Source organism: Macaca fascicularis, chromosome 2 (assembly GCF_037993035.2).
Source record: "Macaca fascicularis isolate 582-1 chromosome 2, T2T-MFA8v1.1".
Lineage (NCBI taxonomy): Eukaryota > Metazoa > Chordata > Mammalia > Primates > Cercopithecidae > Macaca > Macaca fascicularis.
The window spans coordinates 5,068,009-5,086,033 of record NC_088376.1 but is presented as its reverse complement, the minus strand read 5'-3'; the positions used below and the strand labels follow the sequence as shown (position 1 = coordinate 5,086,033).

The 18,025-nt window shown below is 41.6% G+C and overlaps 1 protein-coding gene and 1 long non-coding RNA gene across 16 annotated transcripts in view; both read right to left on the bottom strand.

Moving 5' to 3' along the window:
- The window catches only part of ATP13A4 (ATPase 13A4), a 160,147-nt gene extending 159,219 nt beyond the window's left edge, over nucleotides 1–928 (bottom strand). For 12 of the 15 annotated variants that reach the window (XR_012430574.1, XR_012430573.1, XR_012430575.1 and 9 more), the window contains exons 1-2: nucleotides 877–928; nucleotides 506–667 (exon numbers count right to left, since the gene is read on the bottom strand). Coding sequence is in view for 4 of the 15 variants with exons in the window: in XM_045387192.3 (XP_045243127.2) it covers nucleotides 506–667; nucleotides 877–891 (177 nt within the window). In the remaining 11 variants the exon portion in view is untranslated. Of the gene's footprint in view, nucleotides 1–505; nucleotides 834–876 lie in introns of those variants that run through there. The other 3 variants (XM_005545380.5, XM_065539707.2, XM_065539706.2) reach the window with 2 other exon arrangements.
- Nucleotides 929–5,943: 5,015 nt separating this feature from the next.
- LOC123571927 (uncharacterized) overlaps nucleotides 5,944–18,025 on the bottom strand; it is a 30,089-nt gene continuing 18,007 nt past the window's right edge. Inside the window, exons 4-6 of the long non-coding RNA XR_006696267.3 lie at nucleotides 9,990–10,049; nucleotides 8,936–9,034; nucleotides 5,944–6,127 (exon numbers count right to left, since the gene is read on the bottom strand). This is a non-coding gene — a long non-coding RNA (uncharacterized lncRNA). The remainder of the gene's footprint in view (nucleotides 6,128–8,935; nucleotides 9,035–9,989; nucleotides 10,050–18,025) is intronic.

The following is an 18,025-nucleotide window of genomic DNA, read 5'->3' as shown; positions in this document are numbered from 1 at the left end:
TAGAAATGTGTATAGGCTGATAATTGTGAATAGTGCATGTCTTCCCTGCCCAACAGACTCAGTGAACAAGGTATGTGAGAAGAGAAGGTTGAAGACCTAGTGGCACTTCTGCTTCTTCCTATCAGGGAATACCCTGCTGCTCACATTAGGGATTTCCTAACATTGTTCGGTGTTTGGAACGGAACTGGCTATACCACTGAGGCTCAAACAAGAATCATAAAGTGGCACGGTGCTTCTCTCCTCTCTGTTTTCTTTCAAAAGAAAACATTATTGACAAGATAAATACAATATTTTCATTCTGGCAAATTTCTGCTGTCAGAGGTTATATTTACAGGATAGAGATATTTCTTAAACATGACCTTTTCTCATGTAATGCCAGAGTGAAATTGCAGAGAAGTCTGTGTGTGTGGTGTGTGGTGTGTGTGTGGTGTGTGTGTGTGTGTGTGTGTGTGTCTCTCAGGCTGAGGAGTGGGATGGGAAGAAGGGAATGTGGCTAGAATCTTACCATCTCATTCTCTTCTCCTTCATTGAGCAGAGCGTGCTGGCCCTTCTCAAAGTGTCCCATGAAAAAGTGATTCCACACCTCCTTCCTGACCTTGCCGGGCAGATGCTTCCAGGACGAACCCCAACTCGCCGAGCCACTGAGCCACCGCACCTCCTCAGCTGACTAAAAGAGTTAATGATCCTCCAGGTTAAAACTCCTCCTTGAGCACACACCTTCTCTCAACAAACGACAATACTTGGCAAACTGAACTCCTCCCACAAGTCACCCTCTGCTAGGAGGAATTTCTGGCTGCTCCCTGCTTATTGCGTCCTCTCAGAGCAGCTGTCTCAAAGGAGGCTGCTCCCATGCCGATCTTTTTGTGCCCAACTTACAGGGAAAGAACTCATTGCCTGCCCAGTGCCTGCCAGCCTCAGACTTCTGACTGCAAATCCAACAGGACAATACAGAGTTGGCAGGACCCTTCTCAGGAGCCAGGAGCAGATACAAGAACTCCCAGGTCACTGCTGTATTCAGAGGACCTAAGGAATTGGGTTGAGAGGAAGGGCACAGAGCCGCAGATTTTCTCTGATGAATGAAGGCTTCAATCCATAGCTTTCTAATAGTACTCTCATTCAGTTTGCTTACAAAAGGTACAAATTATCACTCATCCTCTTCAAAAGGTATTTGTAATCACATTTCCTGGTACATGCAAAAAACATTCTATTTAAAGTGTATGTGAAATTAAGTTTACTTTTTTGAAACACATGTAGAAAAAGAACAAAGGTAACATCAAACATCACTAAAATACTGATATTTCAACACTTAAGGAAGTCTAGAACTAAAATATTCAAATGACTACATGGTCAAACTCTTTTTTAAAATTTTCTTACACATTTATTCAATAAACATTGCCTGAGCACAGGGACTACCTAAAAAAGTTAAGTCATATTTGCTATCCTCGTGTTGATGTAGGGATTCACACTTCCAAACAAACATGATAGAAAGTGGATTGTTATTATAAGAGCCGGAACAGAAGCCTAAGATAACTGTTAGAAGTCCCAGTGTGGTGTAGAGAAACACACCGCTACCCTAGCTCCGGCAAAATACCTGTATTCCAGCTGCTTGTCTGCACTGGCCTTGCTATGTGACCATTTAACTATAGGAACTGGCTCTTCTTCTCTGGCACCACCCAACAGGACTGTTGAGAGAATGGAGTGAGATCTTTGTGAAAGTACATGGTACAGCACCGATCAAGTGCTGTTAGGATTGTTAAACTAACAGTAGGTGGTAGCACACAGTAGTTAAGGTCATATGCACTAAAGTCGGAAGGCCTGAGTTCAAATTTGGACTGTACTACGTGGTCGTTGTGCTACCTTGGGATATAATGAGTTATACAAACTCCATTAGCCTCTATTTGCTCACATGTAACATAAAGATGATGATAATCGAGCATATGTCCTCAAACAGATTTTTAAGAAAGAGTGCCTGGGGAATAATAGGTATTCAACAAAAGATAGTTATTTTTACCTTCACCATGCCCACTGTCTCTCCCTCAAGCTACAATGGCAATGATATCTCCAACCTAACCCAAATAGCCCTAATGTGACCAAGATCAATGTGTGCATGTGTATGTATGTGTGAGTATGTTGTATGTTAAAACCTTGAGCAAATAGTAAAGCATAAGATAAACATAAAAAGTAAGCTAAGTAAACTCATTGTAATAGTAATTACAAAATATATATGTATGTATGTGTATGTGTGTGTGTGTGTGTATACATACATATAGTTCTCTTGGTTTCAAAAATTTGCTACCACAATTTAACCAAATAAATGAAAATAAAATTAACATTTTATCACAAGGTCAAAATATAAGGACTGCAGGGTTTCTTTTCGGGGGGGCAATAAAAATGTTCTAGAACTACTGATGGCTTCACAAATTTGTGAATATACTAAACCTCATTGAAATGTATACTTTAAAAGGGTGAATTTTATGAAATGTGAATTATATCTCAATGAAAAGATATAATAAATTTTAAAATTATACTTCAATAAAAAATTATAACTCAAAAAACCTAACTGAACATTTAACAGCCTTACTAGGCAGTAATTATATATTCAGTACAGAAAAAAACATAAAACATGCATATTCCAAATTTCATCTCAACTGATGGAGGTTGAGGAGTGTTAGTATGTGACGTGGCGAAACTGTATCAGTGCTCCTGGGCACGTGAGAGAGAAGGAATTCATTCTCCTGTTTATCACTGGCAATATTTGCACTGTTTTCTTTTGGCTGGGCTCCTGAATACCCTTGGTAACTCATGCACCATTGTGAGACTGAGATGAGTGTGTAACTGATTAAGAGCTAGAGAAACTGTACACAAACTTACCCCATCAAATAAATCAGGTCATGCTGTTACAATATTTAAGCTAAACTTGAAAAGGAAAATATGTAAGTCCCTATGAACATTAAAAGATTTTATAAAAATCAGGTGTCCGTGGAAAATTATTATCCACAACCCGGTTCAGTAGAGCTGAGGACTCCAGTAGTGACAGAGTTTCCTCAGGCTCCTTGGGAGTTCTATTGGTAAAACATCTAGATTTGATCTATGGCAACACTACTTATGGACAGCACTCACCCTCATTTAGTGCTTTTGGTCTACAAACATAAGCATATCCAGAAACAGGGGTAGGTTGTGTGGGAAAGCAAGGAAAACGTTTACCGAACACTTCCAGATATGAGGCACAATTCTAAACAGTTTACACTCACTGTTGCGTGCAATCCTGACAAAAGCCTCTGTGGTTGATACTCTTCTGATCATTCTTATTTGACAGACAAGGAAACACAGGTGCAGATATTAAGTAATTCGAACCATTAGTAAGTGACAGAATGAGTATTCAGACCTAGGCAATGCAGCTCTCCCAATTCATGATCCTAGTTACGGGACTAATACCTCTTCTCCACATTTATTTGGCACAACCAAAGTGCTCTGCAAAAAGGCTTGCATGTATATGACCAGAAAAGCCTCTTTGTGAAGGAAGCATTTTGAGAAAGGCCTTGGAAAGAGTCAAAAAAGGCTTCAACAGGTAGAGATGCTGAGGCTCGAACAAAGAGTGAGGCCGCAGGAAAGAGCATTTGAAGCAAGGGAGTCATCAGAGGGAGAAACACATGGTCATGCTGAGAGCAAGTCCATCAGCCCCACTGCAGCACGGGATGCACGAAGGAAGAAGAGGGGAGTGACATGTGGCAGGGACATACGGACCAACGCCATGCACGGAGGTCCTGAATGCCAGGCTGAGTCTGAGCTTAGTGCACAGAGTGACAATAACATGGAAGGCAAACTGAACTCCATAAATATCCCTATGGTTCCTGATCAGCCTGTGCGCTCATATTGTAGGAATCAGGTGCCAAAGCAACTCGGTCCTTCTACGCAATACTGTATTTATGTAGACAGTTTTCTTGAACCTTCTAAGTTAGTCTTCTATTTCTCTTTGGAACATTGTTTGAAAAGGTATTCTTGAATTCAGCCTCTCTTTCCTTAATTGTGCCTGTTCGATATTTCTATTCTATACTCTGTGTGCCTCACAGGTTGTGATGTGGCTTAGTAAGAACAGCAGATGAGGATTTGGTGTGGTCTACATTCTAATCTTGACATTTTCCTGAAGGATTCCATTCACTAATTCATTTAACACGAGTTTAATTAACTTCAGTATACCCAGATCTGTAACAGATGAAGAATAGACATATAATAAATTATGCCCCCAAAAAGTTAAGTCCATTAAGAAACAAGACCAACACCAAAATATAAATTCCATATAATATGCTAATTACACAAGAGTGACAGAGGAAGTTCAAGTAGAGAGTTAGGCCAGGAAACCCTCACAAAGATAGGAGTTTTATGCTGGCCTAGATAAATACAGCATTATTAACAAAGGAGACAGAGAACAATGGCACAGATGAGGGCTCTCACACAGCCCATTCTGGGGGCTATAAATTACACACATATAGTGATACCTTAGAATTGAGAGGAATGTCCAAGACGAAAAGTTTCTTCGTTCGTTCTCTGATTCTCTCCCTGAACTGATTTTTTCTCAAATACTCTCTCCCAAATAAGAATGGGAACGGAAAATAAAAAGGATCAATACTTAGCTACCTCTGCTGACGCGGCATCTTGGTTTGCTTTTGATTATCTTAGGAGCATGCCTGTTGCTCTGAGCAGTTCTCAACCTCTGTGAGCGTCTAGAATAGATGTTCAATGGAAATAATGGCAGGACCGGTTTCTCTGCCAGGACCGTGGGGATGCTGATGCTTACTTGTCTGGACCATTTAGATTGTGTGATGATAAATGGTAATAATGTTTCATTATATGTTAATTTCTGTCTTTCATCTGAGAACTCACAGCATATTACAAATATTATTTTTTGCAACATCTCTGTGAACTGGGGAGGTGAGTAACATCATTGCCCCTGTTTGAAAGCTGTAGGAACTGAGTCATAAAGAGGTCACAAAGAGCTGTTCAAGGTCATGTGTCTTTAGCACGGAGAGGAACCCGAAACAAGTGCAGTATCTCTGCTTTGTCATCATTGGCAATACACTGGCTCAATCTTCCTCCTCAGTCCTCATTACACAAATCTTATATTTGTAAAGTACTTGAAACCTTTTGTTATAGAACTTTATCTGAACTCAAGGCTTTACAGTTATTAATAATTATCCTAATCTGCTCTAAAATAGTCTGTGGTAGCAAGCAAAGATGCGATATCCCAAAGAGGAATTACCTGCCTCAAGGTGGTGGTGCAAAGTCTAACTGAATTAATTAATGTTTGTAAAACATTTAGCAACCCTTAAATTAACAGGTCTAATACAAAGATCCAGGGACTCCCCATTAATTACAGAAGAAAAGAGCAGGCTGACGCCGTCTCTGCTTCTCAGAGGACTTCCTCTCAAATATCCCCGTTCAGCACCGGGTCTGTTCTCCTCCCAGTGCCTTGGGGCGGCCTGTTGTTTCACTTTCAGAAGAGCCCTCTTGGCTTTCGGTTATTTCCAAAAATAAGAAATTAAAAGCTCCTCTCTGGAGGTAAGGCAGCTCACCTTCTGTGAAGCTTACCTCAGTTGACAGCTGTTATAACAATTCCAGGTCATTAAGGACAACCTATACAAACAAAATCCAAAAGAGAGAGTCCCCAGGCAGAAGCTTCATGTCAGTGTACTTAATTTTGAGAACTTTTAACTCCAAAATTTGAATATACAAAACAATACAAGTTAGGGGGCGATTATTAACAATCAGAGACTATTAGAATTAGACTGGGCCTTAGAAATTACTAAGTTACCCTCATTGTTTCTCAAGTGAGAAAAAAGTTACCAGATGACTGTGTAATGATTTGTCCAAGATCACAATATGTGAAAGCTAAAATTCTCAAGTCTTATATATGATATACTTCACACAACATCATATTACTACTCACTTTTTTTTTTTTTTTTTAAAGACAGGGTCTCACTCTGTCACCCAGGCTGGAGAGCAGAGGTGCAATCATGGCTCACTACAGCCTCAACCTTGTAGGCCCAAAGGATCCTGCCAGCTCAGCCTCTCAAGTAGTTGGGACTATAGACAGGAGCCACCATGCCAAACTAATTTTTGTTTTTGTTTTCTGTAAAGACAAAAAACATGTTGCCCAGGTTGGTCTTGAACCCTGAGCAAAAGCCATCCACCCACCTCTGTCTCCCAAAGTGCTGGGATGACAGGTGTCAGCCACCATGCCCGGCTGCTACTCACTTTTTGTAAAGGGATTAGAATAGGATACTTTGACACAGTATCTCTAGAATATTTAAGAGGAACTTTTTTGCTAAGTATAGATTTAAATAGAACTTTTCCAGAACCCACCAATTGTGTAAAGCCATGGCCATGTCACTGAATTGTAGAGCATATCCCATTACTGAGGTACGATCCAGAGGGCTTAGGACATAGCATTGGGCCCACCCACCGGGGTGAAAATCTGTGCTTGGGGAGATGATGATATTATATTGCAGGTACTTCCAAAGGAAATTTAATCTACCAGGCAATTGAAGCTCATAGCAATTTTTGCTCACAGCTCAGGGGAACAGTTGGCCAAGAGGGAAGGAGAGAAAGGCCGTAAGACAGAAGCAGAAATGTTCCCAACAAGCAGCAATGGGGCAGGTGATACTTGGAAATCCGGACAGGAAGCTGGCTCCATGGGGTCTGTCCTCTAGTGGCTAAGCTCCAGTCAGAAACCTCGGGCCTGAGGCGGTGTTCCAATTCCGGGTGGGAGCCTGGCCTGGGAAAGGCTTCTTTACTCCTAGAAAAATCTGGGGCTCAAGGCAGGCTGCCAGGCAGGAACTTGGGAACAGTAGTACCCACAGGGGACCTCAGGCTTAGGAATGAGGCAAGAGCCCAATGAACAGAATGAGGGCACTGTCTCTGGGCAGACTAACCAAGAGTGTGGCTGGGTGCTGAGCTGCAGAGAGCAAGGCTGGGCTGGATTCAGTGCCCCTGCCATGGGCCTGGGATGACCCAGGAACTGGGCTGAGGCCCCTGGGGAAAATCAAGAACAGGTTCCTGCTGGGGATGAAGGAAGTGGCAAGGCTGGGGCTCCACTGGGCCTCTCTGTTTGCCATTCTTCCAAAAGTCCACATTAGGATTATTTACGCTGGTTACCTCTTTCATCAGCAAGTAAGATGCTCCACAAAAGCGGGGAGACTCTCAAGTGGATAAATCAGTGTTATTTTGAGAGGGGGGCGAAACTGAAATTATTGACAAAAGAAGTTCAGAGCTCTTATTTGTGTATTGTACATGTCGTTCAATGTGCTAAGCAAATTGGTAATGGGGAATGTTATTTACTAATGGAAAAAAGAAAGTAGTAAGATAGAACTAACGCACCTCCTAGTACTCAGACCCTCTTCCAATTCGTGTGGCATCAGAAGGGATCTCTGAGGTTTCTTAGCTCTCCTGCAATCCATCAACCCTGCCAAAGCACTTCAAATAAGCAATCTAAATAAAACTGTGCTTACCATGCAAATGTAACCTTAAACTCCCCAGCTTCCAATCTAATCTCTGTCCCGATGGAGGTCTTTAGGGGCTGTCACTGTCTTTTCACATCCCTCTTTTTTGCATACCCCTATGAAACACGCAACCGGACTACCTATGTCTACCATGGGAACATCACTGTACTTCTCCCTTCGCTGAAAATGGAGTCCAATCCTCTCCTCCTTTCATCCAGCCTTTCTCTGGCACCAGGGTACTTTGCTGTTGGCTAGCTGCATGCTTTGTTGGTTGCTCTGTTTTTTCACATCTCATTGACCCTAGAGTATGTGGCAGAGAATAGCAGTAGTTCCTCACCAGTGGTGTGTATCAGTCACCCCGGAAGCTCTCCTGGACCCCACATACTCTGGTCCCGACCCAGACCTACCAAACCTGAATCCCTGGGGTAGAAACAAACAAACAAACAAACAAACAAACAAACAAAAACCCTGCATTTTGATGAGTATTGGTTATGTTGTACTTATACTACTTTAAAATAAAAAGGAAAATAAAAGAATAAAGTAGATCTACTGTTATAGGAAGATGTCCGTGATATATTAACTGCAAGTTGTTATAGAATGCTATCATTACATGATTAAATGTATTATATTATTAAATGCATTCATCAGGCATTTTTGTAAAAATGGGAAATATCTGTGTGTGTGATGTAATATACAGGTGGATATTTAAACAAAAGAGTCTATAGACTAGGGATTTTAGCCACTGTTTCCTGTTCTCCTTGCCATTTACCTCGCAAGCCCTAGATACAGTGAAACCAATTTCAAATATAGAATCACACCAGTTGGCCGGGCGCAGTGGCTCACACCTGTAATTCCAGCACTCTGGGAGGCCGAGTTCGAGACCATCCTGGCTAACACGGTGAAACCCCATCTCTCCTAAAAATACAAAAAATTAGCCGGGTGTAGTGGTGGGCACCCATAGTCCCAGCTACTCGGGAGGCTGAGGCAGGAGAATCACTTGAACCTGCAAGGCAGAGGTAGCAGTGAGCCAAGATGGTGCCACTGCACTCCAGCCTGGTGACAGAGTGAGACTCCATCTCAAACAAAAATAATAATAAAAATTAAAAAATCATAGTGGTTATATTATGGCTCGATCATTGGATAGCCATGAAAAATTTGGCAAGTTGCTAAATTACCCTAAGCTTCAATGTTTTCATCTTTGAAATGAGATACAATCCCATTACTCCATGACACGGTATTATTGGAAGAACAAATAAGATTGTATACATGCCCAGTCTCGTGTCAGACAAATTATAAGACATTTTTTAGGGAAAAAATAGTATTGGAAGTTGAACGGTACTTGAGAATTTTTTTCTTCCCAAAAAAATATGAAATGGGGAAAAACACAATCGAGCAGTTTTATATTAATCTTTCTTATTTAAGAACAGGAAAGATTATACCTGGTTTCCCGGAGGATTGCTTGAGGAGTGTCAGCCCATCAGGACAAGGGAATGCAGAGAAGGCCTGGCTAACCCACAGACCTCACCAGCATGGTCTACCTGCCAAAACGAGAGAAAATGAGAGCCAGAAACTCAGGGACCCAATTCTTCCCTCCTAGACCTAGTATCCTTATATTAAACTGCTACTTCCAGTGTTAAGAACTCCACAGAAACCAAAGTACCCACAAATAATAAGAACTGTTTGCCTAAGAGTAAATGATCACCACACATTGATTTCATCCACTTTAGCCAGGTGAGGTGGCACACGGCTGTAATCCTGGCTACTCACGAAGCTGAACTGAAAGAATTGCTTGAGCTTGGAAGGTCGAGGCTGCAGTGTGCTGTGATTGTGTAATTGCGCCACTGCACTCGAGCCTGGGCGATAGACCGAGACTATCTCAAAAAAAAAGTTTGCTTTGTAACCCACAGAATATATGCCTAAAATGTTGTTTTCTTATTTTATTTTATTTATTTATTTTTTTGACACGGAGTCTCACTCTGTCGCCCACGCTGGAGTGCAGTGGCACGATCTCGGCTCACTGCAAGCTCCACTTCCCGGGTTCATGCCATTCTCCTGCCTCTGCCTCCCGAGTAGCTGGGACTACAGGAGCCCGCCACCGCGCCCGGCTAATTTTTTTGTATTTTTAGTAGAGACGAGGTTTCACCGTGTTCGCCAGGATAGTCTCGATCTCCTGACCTCGTGATCTGCCCGCCTCAGCCTCCCAAAGTGCTGGGATTACAGGAAGTGAGCCACCGTGCCTGGCCCTTATTTTATTTTTTTAAGATCATTTATAAACTATTTCTTGTTAGGAAAAATATTTATTTCTTAATTATTTATTATAATTATTATTATATTTATTTCTTAATTATTTATCATCTGAACAGTGTATGACATGCTAATATCAAAGAGCACTGGAAGGAGAGAGATTTACAACCAACCTCTGGCAACCTTACTGTCTAACTTGGGGTAACCCCTGCTGTTCAAATGAGAGAAAATGAGAGCCAGAAAAGTTACCTTCTACTACTTCTAAGTTAGCATTAGAAGTTGAACAGTACTTGAGAAATTTTTTCTTCCCTAAAAAATATAAAATGGAGAAAAACACAATTAAACAGCATTATATTCATCTTTCTTATTTTTAGAATAAGAAAGATTATGCCTGGTTTACTGAAGGATTGCTTGAAGAGTATCAGTCTATCAGAACAATAGCATTCAGAAAAGGCCTGGCTAACCCAGAGGCCTTGCCACCCTGGTCTACCTGCCTAGTTGGGCCTTGCTGGAAGCACTTGTGGCTGCCACCTACAGGCCTGCTTCCAGCCTATACGCCTTGTGGCAAAAGCTGCATGGCATTTGGCAGACTGGAAAATCATGCAAATATTCATGATCTGGCCAAAATCCCTAAATGAGGGTGAGCAAGCTGTTAAGAGAAATTCAACTGTATCCTATTAAATGCATTTGCAGGAACTTATGAAGATGTTTATCTCAAGAAACAGGAGATTTGGGAAGTACAGGTTGGTCATCATGAAATACCTGACAGTTTATAGTGTAAGGTGGGATTGACACTAATCTAGTGATTCCAGGGTAAGAACTAGGGTTAACAAGTGGAAACTGCTGCCTAGTAATTAAGAGTAAAGGCTGCAGTCATCTTGGCTGTGGTGATGGTTTCACAGATACACCATGACGTATTTTATACTTTGGATATGTGCAGTGTATTTTATTTCAACTTCAGTAAAGTAGAAAAGAGTATAAGCTATAATGTCAGATAGTTTGGGCTCTATTGCTTAGCCACTTACTATCAGTGTGATCTAGAACAGAGATCCCCAACCCTTGGGCTGTGGACAGGTATTGCAGGAGGTGAGTGCAAGTGAGCCAGCAAAGCTTCATCTGTATTTATAAGCCACTCCCCATCACTCACATTACCCCCTGAGCTCCACCACCTGTCAGAGCAGCGGCAGCATTAGATTCTCATAGGAGTGTGAGCCCTATTGTGAACTACACATGAGAAGGATCTAGTTGCATGTTCCTTATGAGACTCTAATGCCTGATGATCTGTCGCTGTTTTCCGTCACTTCCAGACGGCACCGTCTGGTTACAGGTAAACAAGCTCAGGGCTCCCACTGATTCTACATTCTGTTGAGTTGTAGAATTATTTCCTTATATATTACAATGTAATCATAAGAGAAATAAAGTGCACAATAAATGTAATGAGTTTGAATCATCCTGAAACCACCACCTCCCTCCCCAACAGTACATGAAAAATGTGTCTTCCATGAAACTTGTTCCTTGTACCAAAAGGGTTGACGACTGCTGATCTAGAACACATTCTTCAACCTCTAATACATCTCCTGGAGTCAATATGAAGTTAGGTGAGATAATGCATATAAAGTGCTTAGCATGGAATCAACATGTGGCAATCATTTACTGTTAGGCAAACAATTACTGTTATTTTGAGGTACTTTTTCGTTGGCATTCTTAAAATCGGAAGGAGTAGTTTAATATACGGCTACTGGGCATAGAAGGGGAGAATTGGGGCCCTGAATTTCTGGACCCTTTGAAAGGACATCAAAGAGCACCGGAAGGAGAGAGATTCACAGCCAACCTCTGGCAACCTCACTCTCTAACTTGGGGCAACCCCTGCTGCTCAATTAAGAGAAAATGAGAGCCAGGTAATCTTGGCATTAGAAGGAGCTTTTTGAGACTGGCTGGTCTTACTTCCACCCAGTGGTCCCAGTCTAGCCATGAGATGTTCCTGCTTTCCTCATGTCCCTGCTCTCAGTCCCTCTGCAGAGAGCTCCTTCCCCAGTCAGCACTCTGCTGGCATCTGACAGCCAGGGGGCTTGCATACCAAACACTATTAAGTAGTTAAGTATTTAAAAACAGGTTGTGAGAAACACATTCATTTCCTGTTTCTTGCTGCCTTACTATGTGATGTTGAACAAGTCATTCCACTGCTCTGAGCCTCAGCTGACTAATCTGTATAATGGGACTGATATTACTGTCCTACTCTTGTGATATTGTAAAGTGCTTGTTTCTGCTCAGCACAGAGTTAAGTGCTCCATTAATGCCAGGTCATGAGATTATCATGCACATCATGAGAGGTAGTAGGTAAAATTGGTAGATATAGAATGCAGTGCCCAAGTCCTCAACTCACGAACCTGTGCAGCTACTGACAGGAGAAGGCCAAAGGGCTTTCTTTCTCCCTAGATAATTCAGGTACATTTTAGACAATGGTTCTCCAGCGCTAATGTACCTGCCTTTGTTCTCCTAACCTACTGGGTTTGCTACCTCCCGAAATTCCACTTTCCCTTATTGAATTTAATACCTCAGTAATTATCCTTAAATTTGGATCTCCAGGTTTTTCTTTGCTTTGATCTTTTTAGCCCCATGATAGAACGGATGGTCTCCAGCTTATACCTTCCTCAGATGCGAGCATTTCATATGTCCAAGCAGCAGCTGGCCTGCCTCCTACTCAGTGTACCAGTGACCTATAGGCCCTATATTCTGCCTTCAAGAATCTGTGACTGCTCCTGGGTACGCAGCCTGGAACCTTCTTTGCTGGGGCCTCTCAACCCCTGGAACATGTTAGGCATCACGAGAGCCTGGCACCACTTTCCCTCTCTCCCTAAAACATCACACACATACGCAAACACAAACTCACACACACACTATTGGAGCATGAGCCCTGGTCACACTTCCATTAGATCCAATGGTAACAGTTGCCTCATCATTCCTTTCCACTACATTCTTCACCCCTTTCACTTACTTCGGAAGGTCTGTTGCTAATATCTTCAGTCCTTTTGGTCAAGGCCCTGTGTCTGACCCCAAATGTCACTCACAAAGCCTAATGTTGTGGTTAACAATATTTGCAATTACTACTAAAATATTTGATGGCACACATATGTTAAAAATGAAAAGAAGTTTTCTGGAAGATTATTTGTTAATATTTATCAAAGAGGTTATCTGTATAATAATCATACCTAACATGAATGTTTGCCATGTACCAAACACTGTTGTTAACTCTTATTTTCCTATCTTCAACTCTAGAAAACAGAGACTTGCGTTACTACCACTTTATCCCACTTTTAGAATTCTCATAAGTGAATCATCTCAGATTCATTCAAATTGTATGTATACAAAAATGTATCACAGCATGGTTCAAATTGAGTTATATCCATATAATGGAATATTATGCAACCATTAAATATCAGAACATTCAGGAATGTTTAATATTTTGAAAAGGATAATTAAATATTAAATAAAAACAATATATGCATATTTTTATACAACATGAGCCCGATATTATCCATGGGCACATAAACCAAAAAAGAAAACAAACAGAGAGAGATGTGACAAAATCCTGACAGTGAATATCTCTGAGGGAGAATTCCTTGCTTTATTCCCTTGTCTCTGTCATTCAATTTTCCACAATAAACATGCTTTAGTGTTATCATCAGAAAAGGTAAATGTATTAAAAATATATTTTGCTATAGCACAATGTAGTTAAGTTTCGCTTAATTTCTGCTGGAGCCCAAGTGTCCTGCTCGTCCTCGGGAGCTTCACAGTCTCTCCGATGCAGTCCACGGATGTGAATTAACATTATTTCCAAAGAAGAGGACCCAGAAATGTAAGGAAGTTTAAATTTACTCCAATGTACAGAAAATATCCAAATAAAGCAACCTATGGTCACTTAGTGCCAAGAAATGAATCCTCATTAAGGACCCACCAAACTTCCTGCACTGCCCTTAGAAATGGAAATTTAGCTACCACGTGTTAGGTTTTCTCTTTTCCACCAGGATGTTTTCTTCTTCCAGGATTTTTTATCTCAGCGATATCCTTGGTTTCTTTCCTCCCCACCAGCCCTTGTCTCTCCCAAATCTGGTCGGTCCTGGTTCTGTTTAAATCCTGCCTGGAGGTGCCTCCAAACAGACTCCCCTTCTGACCTGTGAGCCAGAACAGAACTGCATGTTTGTGCCTTTGGTAAAACTGGGCCACCTGAAGCACCACCACTTTCTTTCTTTTCTTTTTTTTTTTTTTTAGATGGAGTTTCACTCTTGTTGCCCAGACTGGAGTGCAATGGTGCAATCTCAGCTCACTGCAACCTCCGTCTCCCGTGTTCAAGCAATTCTCCTGCCTCAGCCTCCCAAGAAGCTGGGATTACAGGTATGAGCCACCACACCCGGCTAATTTTTTGTATTTTTAGTAGAGACAGGGTTTCACCATGTTGGCCAGGCTGGTCTTGAACTCCTGACCTCAGGTGATCTGCCTGCCTCGGCCTCCCAAAGTGCTGGGATTACAGGCATGAGCCACCACGCCCAACCCAAGCACCACCACTTTCTTTTAACTACCAAAGAACTTTGGCAAACAGTTGATTCCAGGAAAAAAGCTGTTTCTTTCTCTAGGGGGAAAATGTAACAAATGCAAAATCTTTCATCTAACTGCAGTAAAAAATAGACACTTCTCTTCCATTTTAGTCATTATTTCTAGACATATTGAAAGGAGCATGGATGTCTAGTCTCCCATAATCTGGACCTAAAGCCAGGCTCTAGAATGGGTTAGGAGAGCATGTGCAAGACTGTGAAGGTTGTTCATCTACAAAATAGGGCTAATAACTTTGAGGACTGTTGAAAGAATAAAAATTGTACATAAATGATAACATAAGTATACATAAACCTAGCACTCAGATCTTTGTTTCTAATGCCATTCTCCAATAAAAGGAACCAAAGCTCCTTGGAAAAATGGCTGAATCTAGGACTGAGGACACAAATATACAAGATGAGCCTCTTGTAGTGCCAGAACATACAAAAGTGCTTAAAAAATTAATGAGGATGGGTCAAATGGGTACAGGAGAAATGAAGGAGCTCCCAATGGCCAAAGTTGGAACTATCTGAACAACAAAAAAATCAGTACTGTTTTATAACCCAAAGTATAAATAAATATTTGTGAACCCACACTGATATAAATAAGTTATAGAATAAATAAACAAATGAGCGAGAAGAGAGAAATCTCTCATGCAGAAGAATTCAAACAATTTATGTAGATACTACACGCTTGCTAATTATAGGCTATTCATAGTGATTTCCTTCCAAAGAGTACAGTATAGAAAAGAAGGAAGAGAGAAGCTTTGCAGTGGAGAGATTTGACTGACACTACGCCAACCAGCCAGGTGATCAAGGTCAACATCCACAGTGGCAAGTCATGCTGAGAGTATGTTATCCTTAATATAACGGGATAGGAATGGCACTTTGCCTCTGTGCACTTCCTTCCGAAAGCCCAGAATTCTAGTCTAATAGTGAGAAAAATGTTAGACAAATCCCAATAAAGCGACATGCTACAAAATACCGGTCTAGTAGTCCTTAAAATTGACAAGGTCATCAAAAGCAAAAGTAGTTTGAGAAACTGTCACAGCCAAGACGAGCCTAAGGAGAAATGACAACTAAATGCAACCTGGTGTCCTGGGTGAGATCATAGACAGGATAAAAAGCATCAGATAAAAACTAAGGAATTTTGAATAAATGATGAACTCTAGTTAATAACATAGCAGTATTGGGTTTTTGTTCTGGTTTTTGTTGTTGTTATTGTTGTTTTTGGTATTTTTTTGTTTTTTTGTTTTGAGAGAGGATCTCGCTCTGTCACCCAGCCAACCATAGCTCACTGCATCTTCAACCTCCCGGGCTCAAGCAGTTCTCCCATATCAGCCCCCAAGTAACTGGAATGACAGATGCACACCACCGTGCTCGGCTAATTAAAAAAAAAAAAAAATTGTGTGTGTGTGCAGACAGGGTCTTGCTACGCTTCCAGGCTGGTCTTGAACTCCTAAGCTCAAGCAATCCTCCCACCTCAGGCTTCCAAAGTGCTGGGATTACAGGTATGATCCACTTCACCCGGCCTGTATTGGTTACTTAATTGTGATAAATAAACCATACTAATGTAAGATATTAACAATGAGGAAAATTGGGTGTGGGGTATGTGAGAACTCTCTGTGCTATCATCACAGTCTTTCAATAAACCTAACACTATTCAAAAATGAGAGTTTATTTTTTAAAAATTACACATACAAATATGCTTTACCAGCAGGGCATGGTGGTTCATGCCTGTAATCCCAGCACTTTGGAAGACTTGAGCCCAGGAGTTCGAGACCAGCCTGGGCAACAAAGCAAGACCTATCTAAAAAATAAAAAATTTAAAATTAGCCAGGCGTGGTGGCACACACCTGTAATCCTGGCTACTCGGGAGGCTGAACTGGGAGGATTGCTTGAGCCTAGGAGGTCGAGGCTGCAATGAGCTGCGATTGTGTAATTGCACCACTGCACTCGAGCCTGGGCAATACATCAAGACTCTGTCTCAAAAAAACAAAGTTTGCTTAGTAAACCACATAACATATGCCTAAATTGTTGTTTTCTTATGTTTTAAGATTATTTATAGGTTATTTCTTATTAGGAAGAGTATTTTATTTCTTAATTATTTATCATTAGAACAATGTATGACATGCTAATTATAAATTATATACTAGCAAAATCTCAATGCATTTTTATTGATTTTTTTTTTTATCCTTGACAAATGGGAAGGGGAAACTATCGGGTGACGTGAACAGAATGGAAGGATAAAGGACTGGAATAAAAGGCCTCATACCACCACGGCGTTTACCTTTATTTTCTCCTCATACGATTAAACTCAGCCTCTTAGCATATCCTATTCTTGAGTAAAGCAGGGAGGCAGCGTCACAGCAGTGAAATCCACAGGCTCTGAGTTCTCACAGACCAGAGCTTGCATCCTGGTTCTCTAACACGTGCCAGTTGTGTGGTCAGGGGAAATAATTTATCTCTACAAACTTCAGGCTCTTCATATGGGACCAAAGGGTAATAATATCTCCCCTTAGGACGGTTGCTAATATTAAATGAGATGACGTATATACAATGCTTAGCACAGTGTATATATAAACTCAACAATTGGTAGCTATTATTATTATTAAAGGGGTGTAAAATTTGGCCAGACATGATTGTAAAAGCAAAGTAGAAAATCAATATCTGGCCAGGTGCGGTGGCTCACACCTGTGATCCCAGCACTTTGGGAAGCCAAGGCGGGTGGGTCACCTGAGGTCAGGAGTTCAAGACCAGCCTGGCCAACATGGCAAAACCCCGTCTCTACTAAAAACACAAAAATCAGCCGGGCTTGGTGGTGCAGGCCTGTGATCACACCTATTCAAGAGGCTGAGGCAGGAGAATCCCTTGAACCTGGAAGGTGGAGGTTGCAGTTGCAGTTGCAGTTAGCCAAGATTGCCCTCTGCGCTCCAGCCTGGGAGACAAAGACCTATCTCAAGAAAAGGGCAGGGCAGGGCAGGGCAGGGCAGGGCAGGGCAGGGACGGGACGGGAAGGGACGGGACGGGACAGGACAGGAAGGGACGGGACCGGGAGGGGAGGGGAGGGGAGGGAAGGGAAGGGAAGGGAAGGGAGATCCATGAGTTCAGAGAGAGATATAAATAAACAATTGAATAAATAAATGGGGAGAATAAATCTTCTGTACAGAATTCCAGATAATTTATGCACATAGGGCTCCTCAGACAGGGCTACACAACTCTGCACTCCTTAACCCTGGCTGCTGGCAGTGACTTCCTTCCACAATGCATGGTATGGGGGGTGAGGAGGAAGTAACCTCGCGGTGGAGAAACCCACCAAACACTGCTCAGTCAGATGAAGAAGGTTAATTTCAAAATTGATACATCATGCTGCTAGCATGGCGAGATGAGCATAGCACATTACCTCTTACGTTCTTCCTCCCTAAAACCTACAACTCCTGTCTATCCATGAGAAAAACATCAGACAAACCCCAATTGAAGGGCATTTTATAAAACACCTAATACCCCTCAAAGCTGTCAAGGTCAGCACAAACAAGCAAAATCTGAGGAAATGTCATGGTCTAGGTGAGCGCAAGGAGACATAATGCTTCAATCTAATGTGGTATCTTGAATGGAATCCTGGTACATGAAAAAGATATTAGGTCTGTGAAATAAAAAAATTTTAATAATAAAAGGACGTTAGGCAAAACTAAGGAAGAC